This window comes from Schistocerca gregaria, chromosome 1 (genome assembly GCF_023897955.1).
Source record: "Schistocerca gregaria isolate iqSchGreg1 chromosome 1, iqSchGreg1.2, whole genome shotgun sequence".
Taxonomy (NCBI): Eukaryota; Metazoa; Arthropoda; class Insecta; order Orthoptera; family Acrididae; genus Schistocerca; species Schistocerca gregaria.
Genome location: NC_064920.1, coordinates 256907551 through 256920589, shown reverse-complemented (window position 1 = coordinate 256920589; position 13039 = coordinate 256907551). Strand labels below are relative to the sequence as shown.

General features: G+C 41.3%; 1 protein-coding gene across 1 annotated transcript in view; it reads left to right on the top strand.

Moving 5' to 3' along the window:
* Positions 1-1323: 1323 nt before the first annotated feature.
* Positions 1324-13039, top strand: part of LOC126345891 (uncharacterized) — a 37473-nt gene continuing 25757 nt past the window's right edge. The window contains exon 1 of the mRNA XM_050002182.1: positions 1324-1480. Within this exon, the coding sequence (XP_049858139.1) occupies positions 1365-1480 (116 nt within the window). The 5' untranslated portion in view covers positions 1324-1364. The remainder of the gene's footprint in view (positions 1481-13039) is intronic.

The window sequence follows — 13039 nt, the reverse complement described above, 5'->3', positions numbered from 1 at the left end:
CAGTTGATAACTAAATCATAAAAGACGGAGCATAGTTTCGCATTGGAAGGAAATCGATCGTACCCTCTTAAAGGAATCACCTTGGCATTTGCTTTAAGCGATTTATGAGGAGAATAAGCTGAGAGGGATACGAACATCCGACGTTCCAAAAGCATCATATCACTGTTACATCACAGTCGGTAAGTAAAATATCAAAGAAAACCAAGTTATATCACACCCCTCAATACTCTTTTGAGTAAATCTCCTTACGTTAAATAACATGATACGTTCCATACCTAACAAAATTCTTCACATCTTGTTCGAGCTAACCTTTCATGTCTACTCAGATTCACATAGCAAACGACTAATGGTGTTATATAGTATGTCGGTGCAAAACACCACATGTTTTTACAGTATCAAGCGACAGTTCTAAATACCAGAAAGAATAAGATAGAAAACCATAACTTATCCAATTATCCTCACGTTCCAGACACGTCAGCAGAGTAACGTCTAGACAGCTAAGAGTTTTGTATTACAACTCCTAGTATTGAAATAGATCATTAGGAGCATCACATTTTTCGGGCACTGTATACTACATTTTGTCAAAAGGGCACCTGACACCCAGACTTTTAAGGAACAAGTACCGGTGGCCAACTAGACCTGAAATATGTCTTACTAACACTGAACTTTTAGAATTCCCTTCAGATCTGTGTAACTAACGCAATTACTCTGCGTTTACATCTAGACTCCAAGAAATTCTCGCCTGAAGTTCCTAGCAATATAAAATCTGCGTTTCCTCAACGAAGAGGCTTTTCTACTGGGGAAGTATACACGAAGTGCTACCTGGAAACGGTTGGCCATTATCACTTTTCCTTTAGCGTGTAGCACACGAAATTTTTTCCGTGATGGATAGTTAACATCTGCGGCTGTTTAAATGCACTTCCAACAAAATCTTCCGTTGCATCAATGTATGCTACCGTAGAAGACTTATCCAACACTCCGCGATACCTTTTTCAGCCGCTTCTGCTTCAATTGTTATACATATGCCCATCATAATATCTATCTTGTACGTTACACTCTGAATTGTTTTACTAGAAACATTTATGAGTACGTAAGATGACACGTGGAAATGAGTCCAACAATTTCGAAATTCTGGATCGCTACACTATCTTCAGCACAATTAATGGAATGACTGAAGGACTCACACTTTAATGAAGACATCACTATGCGTTTACCTACGGCAGCCACTAGTGTGGGAAGTGGCAGTGATGTCTACAGTGTGATGACGTCACCAACCGCGACGCTAGTATAAGAGGTCACTCAGCGGCAGAGTTCGCCATTTGCTCGTTGACTGTGGAGTGCACCAGTAGTAGTCGAGTGTCGCTATGGAGCCATTCTACTCGCTGCTGTGTTTCGTGGGATTGTCTAGTGTTTGTCCAAGCCCTGGAGCGTTGGACATCGTTGGGATGCTCCCACCAGAGATAGCCGTGATGATTCTCAGGTACGTTTCCCTCAAAGTGCTTAGCCTGCCGATAATTATACGTATAGCATTCTGGCCAGAGTGTGATACCTAGGTTGTGGTGACAGACTGATGTGTGTCACCTAAATTACCGTTATATTTTTCAAAGTTTGCCATATTGCATGCAGTGTTAGTTATATAAATCAGATTTTCTCCGCCAGTTCTAAATATTTGTATTAGATAATGGCTAAGTCTCAGATAAGTATTTGGATGCCTGTAGAATAATGCGCGATGGAGAGGGATGCTCACTCGCCGCTGTCATTACGCCTTAGTCTGAATCTATTTGTTCCTACATATATTAAGTAGCGTAGTTCATGGAAATTTTATCCAGGAGTTACGTTATAAGTAATTCTCTCAAAAGAGCTATGAATTTTTAATTTTGGTAGCGATTGCAAGGAAATACTTGCGGTCAACATATTTTCTCTACTTGCCTCTCCATTAGGAAGAAATAAACTGTCCACAGTAATGTCACTAGAGGAAAAGTTAGCTATTCTTGTTGCATGATGCATTTATTACTACGTTAAACAATGCGTTGCTATTCAGTGCGTCGAATTACACGGCAAAGTTGATTTTTCTGAAACTGTAATTCTTTTCTACGATTATATGGTTGGCGCTGCTAGTGTTCTGAGGAACCCAAGTACACATGTAATTCGCCAGAGGTTATAAGCTAAATAGTAGCTGCTGTTCTCGTAATAGTAAGTTGCTGTTAAGGGAGCAATTCAGAAGTGAGCCAAGTATGCATACGTTGTAAGGTTGAGTAAGATGCTGCGCTTGTGTGTATCCTTCCCACTGAACACTTCAGCTCTTTGAAGTGTAGCATTTCGGATACTGTCTCTAGAAATACGTAAACACACGGTTTTCATGCATGCTTTTGGTATTAGATGCTACTGGAGTTCTGATTTGGTATTTGACAAAATTCATTACTGAAAAAGACAGCTCATATTTCTGTGTACTACATTTGAAAGAAGTGACGAATGAAGCCAGACTCTATACAGTTTATACACGCAATGTTCCCTGTCTTTTTTTTTTTTTTCTCGTTAGCTTCAAATAAGTGTATAAATTATATTGGATGAAGTTGCTCGTTAACGCGATGTGGACATTGCGGGATGTCTGTTTTCGTTTGAAGCGATAGATACTATTGGAATGCCTATATAAGCAGACACACAATGTGCTACTTTTGACGATTATCATATGAACAGTGATTACTATATGTTTCATTTCACGATGTGTTTCACTGATGCCCTCGTTTCAATTGGAACACCGTGATTACTGGGAGAATATGTGAAGAAACTTACCCTGTATCCCGTCTTATGGATTTTGCGAAGAAAAATACTTACTATGAACTAAACCAAAATTGTAGAAACTATTGCTTATGAATCGGTAATTTGGCTTGCTTTGCTTTTTAGATGGTGGGGGAGCCATTCTGAAACGTTTTCTGTATGATACTGATGTGTGTACAATGGTTATATTAATAGTAATCTGACGCATTGCAGTAGACATGGTTGTAATCTTACTAATGGAAGTCGAGAAAATCTCAGTAAGGAGTAATTGTACGTTCTGTACATTGTGTTCAGATGATTTACTACTGAAGACACTTTTTCTCGATAATGTTACACATTCAGTCCAATGTTTAGAAACAGCAGGTGTGTTTAGTAAGATGCTTCGTGGTTTAATGTGTAGCAGAAAGGCTGTGATTGTTATGAACGTTTTCTATAGTTCATGGATGATCTTGAGTCGGTTAGGAGAGTGTCTTAAAGGGGCACCTGTTTCTTGCACTTACTAAAAATAGGATGGAATACGAAACAAATGAATCTAAATCGTTTATCGTAATTTAACATTACTGCTAGTATTTCTTCAGTGCATATCCGCATTTCCTAATTTATTTTACGTGACTAGATGACATGATGTATTTTCCGTGGGGTATTTGCGTGTACGCTGTTTGGATCATGTAACGTAACGTTACTATTGACTTCAGGAAGGAAAGCGGCTTTGATACAGCTTTCTACGCTATTTCCATCTAGTAATAAGTACAACTTCACGTATCCTCTAGAACCTGCTTACTGTAATCATTCGTTGATTTCCGTCTACGATTCTCCCCGCGCCCACCACAGCTTACTTGCATTATCAAATTCACATTTTCGTGGTGTCAGAATGAGTTCTATCAATCGTTCCCTCTTTAAGGCATGCAATAAATTTTTATTTCTAATTCTGTTCCCTTCTTGTCTTGCTATACAGTTACCATTTAATGTCCTCTCACTTTCCTGCATAAATAACTAAACATATCTAGCACCTTTATTGGCGTCCCATTTCGTAATCTAATTCTTTCAGCTTCGCTTGATTAATTTGACTAATCTTATTGACATTTTTCATTAATTAATGCTCATTTTATTACCTCTTTCCAAGACACTATCTATACCGTTAGGATGCTCTTAAGTCGTTGCTGTGTCTGATATTTAGTGTCATTGACAAACCCAAAATTTTTTCTTTTCCCTGAAATTTTCTTTACCTCCCATTACAACTTGGGAACTACCATTAAGATGGGAACACTGATAAAATTTGAGGTGCAGAAGTTGATGTATCTTACCGTTATTCATTTTGAAACTGATGTGCGGACAGCAGAAGTGACTTTCCTTCCTTCTTTACACATTTTATGTGCTTCGTTCAATTTATTTCGGCGTATATTCAGGTGACTGTGATACACATGTTGAAGTACATATTGATGATTCTTTTGTTATGCATACACCAGAGGTACGTTGTGATGCAGTGCGGTCGTAGTAGTGTGTTAATGATTACCATAACGGACCAGAACACTGTTAAGTCAGTAAATATCTACGAATTTCTTGACGTTGACGGTAATCTGTGAGTAGGAAAGCGTTATCATAAGCTGAGGCATGTCAGATGTCCATGATGTTTAAATGGATGTTGCTGAAATACTGCGTCGATATAAATTGCATTTCCCAGCTGTGCTCATACGTTTTGCTTCAGTCGTCTTTATTTCTGCGACTGTGGTTTGGCATATCGTTAGTAACTATTTCCTCGTGAAAGTATGTTAGGGTAAGAATGCTAAAAGAAATGACTGGTGAAGACACGTAACTGCGTTCTTATGTTCAGTCCCTGTGTGATATTACAGTGCAGTGAACTTCGAACTATAACGCATGTGCTGTGAGCGTACTTATTATATGGAGACCACAGACCGTAGTAACAGCATCGTATTGTATGGGTTTGTGGAGGGTATTACGGGCGGTCGTGCGGCTGTACACTTGACCTTCCACTGAACTAAAGTTTGTTTTACTTAAGGTACCGTGAGATATGAAATTCCTTATTGTGCTATTTATATATCGACTGTCCTTGCAGAACCATGTTAATTTGTTTGGAATTACATCAAGCATAGCAAATTTCCTAGCTATAATTGTAAGGTTACATTTTCGATCATGCTGTGTAGATGTCAGACAAGGAGCTGTGGTCATCTTGGATATTCGGGAACCCAGCCGGATGTTCGCGTCCAGTCTCAGATAGCACCTGAAGAAGACAGTGAGGCACGCTGTTGAAATATCGTGCGAGAACGATGCGAGCATCCGGCTGGATTCCCGAATATCCAAGATGTCAACAGATCGCCGGGAAAGCATGAAGAATTACAAGGAGCTGTGGTGTTACATTTTGTCACTGTTGGTGTGCGTGTATTACCTCTTTTTAATTATTTCATGTGGAATAACTTGGTTATTGGAATACACAGCGTACATTACAATACGACATAAGCAGTGGTTACACATTCTATGCGTACTAATCTAAGGGGTAGTTTTGCAAGAAATTTTTTAATGTATTTCTCAGTCTTGGGTCAAACAACTAGTATTTTAAAGGGTAAGCCTGTTGGGCTTCATGTCACTGCTTGCTCGCTCTTGGCTTGTTAGCTTCAACAGTCGTTTCATTCTGGTTGCTTTCTGCGCGCTTCAGACCGCTAACTACCAGTTGGTAAGTCGTTCACTGCGTCAGCACTTTGGCCTCACCTGTCCTAGTGCAATTTCAGTTTACCTTCACCATAGTTACGCAATGTATGCATGCTACTGACATTTTGTGAACCAGCTTTGCCTATATCTGTAGCAGCACACTGTGTATGTGAACATCCACGAAAAGCTGTCTCAGCAATTTCTCGCATATTCATTTCTATATGAGCACAAAGCATAATTTTCTTGATCTGTGCTGCTGAATCTTTACCTAGTGTTGACAACATGTTTTGTCTTACATCCTGTGCGTATCAGTAATACGTCATAAACGGAGTTTTATCCGAACATCAAGCCACAAAATGTGCTGAACCTAAATACCTAGGGGCATGAAATGTTGGGATAGATCGTAATTGCGTATGTGGTGCATTTGGTATTAGTTCTTATTGGACTTCTGTTGTTAGTAGCCTATATATGGACGTTTGAGAATTAAAGTTGATAAAATCTTAAATATTAATATTTCGTAACAAAGTGGGTACATAAATTCTTCATAGGAAGTATAGGCTGTCGAGACTTGATGAAACACCTTCAGACGTAGGAGACTAGTGGTTGGTCTATAAATTTTACTTTCACAAACATGTATATTTCTCAAATTTGTTTCTGTACTTAGTGTCTTAATGGTTCTCAATTTTGTATTTTGCTTGGTTGTAATCTTCTATTTACGATTCAAGACTTACTGATGCACGATGTTTCAAGAATCCGCCGAGTAATCACAGAAAGCTGTAATGTTTGTGGCGAGTACTATCTCACGTACTAATCTGGTATAAATTGCAATTTAGCCGTCCAGTATTTTAGTGTATCCCCTTCTCTTTTCAGAGAAATCATCTGACGACTTGCTTCTAAGTTGGAACCGGTCATTATATTTGTGTGTCGAAAGGCTGAGAAACAAAGTACAAAAATATTGCCTCGCACAACTCGCATTTGGTTGTGCTGGGACAAACTTGCCGACGAGAGTAAAATTATCCCGTTATAAATAACTAACAGAAACTGTAACCACATGTCAAAGGCTTCTGCTGCTGGTGGGCATTTTTCAGACGCAACACCGGGAAACTGGAACACATTCAGCTCAGGTCATCAGTACGACTGGCGCTGTTCCGCATTCCTGTCATTCCGCCCAAGATGTTAACAAGCTTGGAGATTTCCTCACACGGTATGTATATAGCCTGGTCTGATTAGGTAACTTTGGTTAAACAAAGGCTGTCTGTTGGCATACGTTACATTTTCTCCTGTAATTTTAGACTGTTAATTATTGTTGGGTTCTCAGAGTTCTCCGTTAGTCGCAGGCTTTGATTCATGTTTCGAAAGTTCCCAAATATTTCAGCGTCACATTGTGATTAACATCTAATTCCTTCTTTGAGATTTACTATCAGAATAATTAGGTTAATCAAAACTAGACATGATTGTCTTAATGGCATTTCCGCGATCGTTCTTTAAATAAAAATATGGCATTTGTCTTTGATCGCTATTTTTTATTTTCTATTACCGGTTTCAGGCTAGCTGGCCATCTTCAGATCATATATTACCGTTACAGAGTAACTTGACAGTACAGAACTATCAGTTCACTGTCATAACACAGTACTGACAAGTTACTTTGTAACTGCAATATTTGATCTGAAAGGGGGGGGGGGGGGGCAGCTAGCCTGAAACCGGTAATTGAAAATAAAAAATAGCGATCAAAGACTGAAATGCCATATTTTTAATTAAATTAAAACTAGGGCAGTGATTTTATAACTACATTTTAGTTTCTTAAATACTGAGTGTTCCTCAAATCATATTAAATTGATTTTATTTGTGCTCATTGAGTTTATAGATGTGATGCCGAAGACAGTTAAAAAGTTATTCTAATAACAATTTAGGTGATAGATCAATTTTACTTCTTGTCGATTGCTATTTTCGTAAATGCTGTAATTGTGTTGTATACATATTTTTGTGCACGTTCAGTAGGAGAAATTTAAGGTTTGGGCCGTTATCTCGTTTCTAAGTTTCTGTTTGACTGTATTGCAGAACATCCTATATTTGACTAGTTAACACTTAAAGTAAATTTTATCTCGTGAAAAGTAAGTATCTTGAATGAAAACCTCTTCCGAACGGCAATCTTCTATCGAAGGGCGCTGTCTGTTGACGAGGAATATCCAAGGCTATACAACTGAATGTTCACTCAGTATGTTACACAGAACCACAAAGTGGTCTATACTTCAACGTGAGAAGATAGCCAGTATTCGCAGCTTACAGATTAACGTAAACCTTGCATTCACGATATTTCCCAGCTACCTTACAAACCAGTTTCACTCGGAAACTGGCTATATTATAGTGTTATTTTTTTCGGAACTCTTGAATGACCTTAAAGAAACGGTAGTTTATTTTTCTGGGAAAATCCACATGATTAACGATAGGTTCATTTGCATAGTGCCACTACCTATTGTCGTTCGGTGTGTGTTGTCGTTCGGTGTGTGTTGTCGTTCGGTGTGTGTTGTCGTTCGGTGTGTGTTGTCGTTCGGTGTGTGTTGTCGTTCGGTGTGTGTTGTCGTTCGGTGTGTGTTGTCGTTCGGTGTGTGTTGTCGTTCGGTGTGTGTTGTCGTTCGGTGTGTGTTGTCGTTCGGTGTGTGTTGTCGTTCGGTGTGTGTTGTCGTTCGGTGTGTGTTGTCGTTCGGTGTGTGTTGTCGTTCGGTGTGTGTTGTCGTTCGGTGTGTGTTGTCGTTCGGTGTGTGTTGTCGTTCGGTGTGTGTTGTCGTTCGGTGTGTGTTGTCGTTCGGTGTGTGTTGTCGTTCGGTGTGTGTTGTCGTTCGGTGTGTGTTGTCGTTCGGTGTGTGTTGTCGTTCGGTGTGTGTTGTCGTTCGGTGTGTGTTGTCGTTCGGTGTGTGTTGTCGTTCGGTGTGTGTTGTCGTTCGGTGTGTGTTGTCGTTCGGTGTGTGTTGTCGTTCGGTGTGTGTTGTCGTTCGGTGTGTGTTGTCGTTCGGTGTGTGTTGTCGTTCGGTGTGTGTTGTCGTTCGGTGTGTGTTGTCGTTCGGTGTGTGTTGTCGTTCGGTGTGTGTTGTCGTAACAGCGAGTAAAATTGCTTCACAAAATAACATTATTTACTATGTCAACTGTCTCAGTAGCTTTAGCAAATCACACTGCACTTTGAACAACTACTCTCTAAACACACTCTTGTTATTAGCAGGCGTATGTACCCATATAAAAACCATGTATAATATACATTCAATATTTAACCTAAACCTGGTAAGTAAACTGCTTTTAATTAAGCACTATCCAAGGCTTTGACCGGTCTACTACTCGAAACTTCAGGCAACGTTACTTTTTTCTCTGACTTCACGCGAGCTAAGACCGCAAAATTAAACATAATTTATCAAAGTAAAATACATCAGTTACGTCCTTAACAATCAATTCTACCTGTATTGCACAGAACTGTACTGTCATTTAATTACATTCGCTAGCAGTCATCCAGCAAAAAGTCGCTTCACTGTTTATTAAATCTGCTGAATCTCCAGATTCACATACCGTCTGTATGTAGTCAAACAGCTGCAGGTCCCTCTGTCCTGTGGGTCGACGCACTGTAGTACGGGATAGTCGTGCAGCGACTGACGGATGCCCTTTCGATCTCCGCGTCGTCCGAGACGCTGCCGGCTGCTCGCCACGTGTGTCAGCTGTTACCAGGGGCAGCGTACTGCTCGGCTCCGTGCCCCCGTCTCTTGGTGACCCCGCAGTTAGTTGCAGACAGCCACGCTACGTTCATGACTGTCAGGTCCCTCTAACCCCCCCCCCCCCCTCTACAGTACACATGTATCTATTATGGACACTGATGTGAGAAGCGGCGGTAGTATCGCGTAAACAATATATAAAAGTGCAGTCCATAAGCGGAGCACTCAATTGTATTAACGTGATTCAGTTGAAGACGTTACCGAATTGGTTATGGCCGCAAGGCGAGAATTAAGACTTCGTATGTGGAATGATAGTTAAATCTGACGCATGAGACATTCCATTTTGGAAATTCAGGGAATTCAGTATTCCGAAATCCATAGTATCAAGAGTGTTCCGAGAACAGCAAATTTCAGGCATTACCTCTCTACACGGATAACACAATGACAGAGTGCCTTCACTCAACGACCGAGAGCGGCGGTTTTTGCGTCGGGTTGTCAGTACTAACCTACACACACTGTTTGTAACAAGGGGAAAAATCAGTGTCGGATGTATGACGAACGGATCGTATGGTGCAGGGTAGCGAAATTACCGTTAATTGGCACACCACGCACACATTTTTATACGTTAATGGGTTAGGCAGCAGACGACCGACACGAGTGGCTTAGCTAACAACACATCACCTGCACCTCCTCTTCTCGGGTCATGAAGGTTTCTTTCGGACGCTAGGCGACTGTAAATCTGTGGTACGGTCAGATGGGCACCAATTTCAGTTGGTAAGAGCTGATGATAGTGAGCGTATTGCGTAGACAACACAAAGCACTCGATCCAGGTTGTCAACAAGGCTTTGTGCAAGGTGGTGGTGGCTACAACATGTATGCTGTGTCTGCATGGAATGCACTGGGTCCTCTGGACGTTCGGGTACTTAAGACTATTTGCAGCCATTAATGGACGTTATGTCCGCAAACAGTGATGTAACTTTTATGGATGACAATCCACCATGTCAGTGCGCCACAATTGTTCACGATTGGTTTGAAGAACATTCTGGATAATTCCAGCGACTTATTTGCCACCCGGATCGCCCGACGTGAATTCCACCGAACATTTGTGGGTCATAAGCGAGAAGTCAGTTCTTGCACAAAATGTTACACTGGCAACAATTCCGCAATATGAACGACTGGAGATCATGGCTCAATATTTCCGTGGGGGACTCCCAATGGCATGTTGAGTGCGTACCATGGCGAGTTGCTCCACTGCACCAGGCAGGCGGTCTGATGCCGTATTAAGAGCTGTCCCAAGACTTGTCGCCTCAGTGCAGACCGGCTGTTTACCTTCTGTGTGTCTGAAAAACAGCCGAAAAATGCTCCTCGATCTAGCAATGTCGGTACTTCGACACGGCTTGCACATGGAATGGCCTCTGTCATATTTGCAATATTTGGCTCATATTCCCTTGTGTATTATGGCTGAAACGTTAGTTTCGGTGAGAAGTTTTATAAAAAAAATTACGTTCTTTACTGATATTGTAACGCAGTAGACGATATGTCTGATAGTTAAGAAATCTCAAAACTGTTTAATTCGGAAGAACTTCGAGAAAAATTTGGCAAGTGCTGGATACCATGTGCTTATCTAGTAAAGATAGATCAGTTTTCAGAGTTAACAGCTGTCACTTTTCTTTTGCAGGAAGCTGGACGGCCCATCGCTGTTAGCAGCAAGTGGAGTCAGCTCCCGCTGGCTGAGCCTCGTGCAGTCGGACAGTGTGCTGGCGCGCAGACTCGGCAGACAGAAGAAGATCGGGAGGCGCCTCCGCGAGGCCCGGGTGTTCGCTTCCGGCTGCCAGCCGCTGAGGACGCCGGGCGCCGTGCAGAAACCGCTCGCAGACCGGAACGGCCGATTCGCCCCCACAAGACCTGACAGTGGTGAGTACCAGACGCGTCCCAGTGAAATCCGTGATTACTTGGAGCGGGAGTCCGCATCTCCATCATTGCCTTACTCTGCATGGAAGGTGAACGCGTTGTAAATTAGTTGTACTTTTGAAATGAAATTACTTAAGTAAATCATTGCTCAAGAAGGTGCAGATTCAATTTAACCTGTCATCTTTCAAACATGAGAATTGTGTATCAGGAAAATGCAAGAAAAACGGTGAGATAGTACCTGGAACTTAATATCGTATATTCTGAGTGTCATTCGTTTAGAATTCGTCGATAATGGGATGCATTTAACTTAATTACAAGAGTGCCAAGATGTTTTACAGCGATAGTATATTACCGCGATTGCGTCCTATATGTACCGACTGCACAAATGCACAGAGCGTCGTCCTCTTAAATCACCACAGTTTTTTCTTAATTCTAAAATTGCATTTAATATCCTCATTTTCCAGAGAGCACAGAGCTCTTTTGCAATAGCCTGTAGTATGTTACCGCTGGTTGCTCACAACTGCGAAGACTACCATTACATAAAGTAAAGGATTCTCAAATTTTCAACATAACTTATACCTTTTCAGCTTCTTCACATACAAATCAAATTTATTGGGAAGGCATAGAGCAGTAAAGGGATAGCTTAGTGGTTAGACACTATAAAAAACAATTGGACGTACTGCAGAGTATTTATGGTAGGGCGAAAGAAATGACAACACTTTTCATCTCTAGAAATTGCACATCTTATCTGCAGCTGATATTTCACTGTAGTTTCTTGGAGTTGATGGGGGAAGCTTACATTGCTCATGCTGTCTACAGCCATGAAGTCAGTTATACTCTCATTTCGATAGTACTTGTTGTCTCGGTGATCTACGTGGCCACAGTACGGTGTGATGTGGTTCCCGCCAACGCGGGAAAGATCAGCAGGTTGGTGTGTGCTGTGCTTCCTTTGGATTCAATGAACCCATATTCACGGTGCATGTCGCTAAACTATACACCAGTCAACAGAGACACACGGAGCTTTCCATACCGCCACAGACTGTGAACCATGTATTGTATCGTAGCCTGTTTCGCCCCCAATTCATGGTCGGCTGTGTATATTAAACCGCTAGGTAGCTCCTTTTCCAATTTCCTGTGAAGATGTGACCCAGTCCAAAACAATGGACTATACTAGATACATGATACAGAGTTTTACCAGTTACGTGGCAGGGGCAGCGAAATGAAAGTAGTCCACATGAAAGTAAAGAGTGATCACCAAGGATCGGAAATACGCGAATATGTTAGAGGATAAACGGATCGAATCGTATACGAGAAACATATACATCTACGAGAATTCATGGACTGTAGTCTGCACTGGGCGTCAGGAACGTCATCACAAGGATAGTATTTATTTATACTGTAATCACAGAGCTGGAATTTCGTTATGTTTATTTTAGAGGCCCTAGGTGTAATTTTGAGTCGGCCGATATGGCCGAGCGGTTCTAGGCGCTTCAGTCCGGAACCGCGCTGCTGCCACGGTCGCAGGTTCGAATCCTGCCTCGGGCATGGATGTGTGTGATGTCCTTAGGTTAGTTAGGTTTAAGTAGTTCTACGTTCTAGGGGACTGATGACCTCAGAAGTCCCATAGTGCTCAGAGCCATTTGAACCATTTCTGTAATTTTGATGCTGGCTTTCATTACGATTAATTCTTGTTGATGTAGAAAGCTTAAGCTTTATATTCTGTCAATCAGTAGCTGAAGTATAATGGCCTCAAAAAATAATTTTTAGTAAGAAGGAATAGTTGAAGTCATGTTCTTAATTTTCAGTTGCTTATGAAAACCGATGTCGGTAATATTTGTACATTAATAATGTATCGTCATAACCATTGTATGTGTAGTGATGTGTGGCTTTATTGTTAGAAAATCCGTGTCGTAAGATGCGCTGACTGATTCACACATTCTGTGCTGTTTTAGGTGGTGTGCAGCTGCTGGCCGCGCCGCTGGGGGTCCACAAGG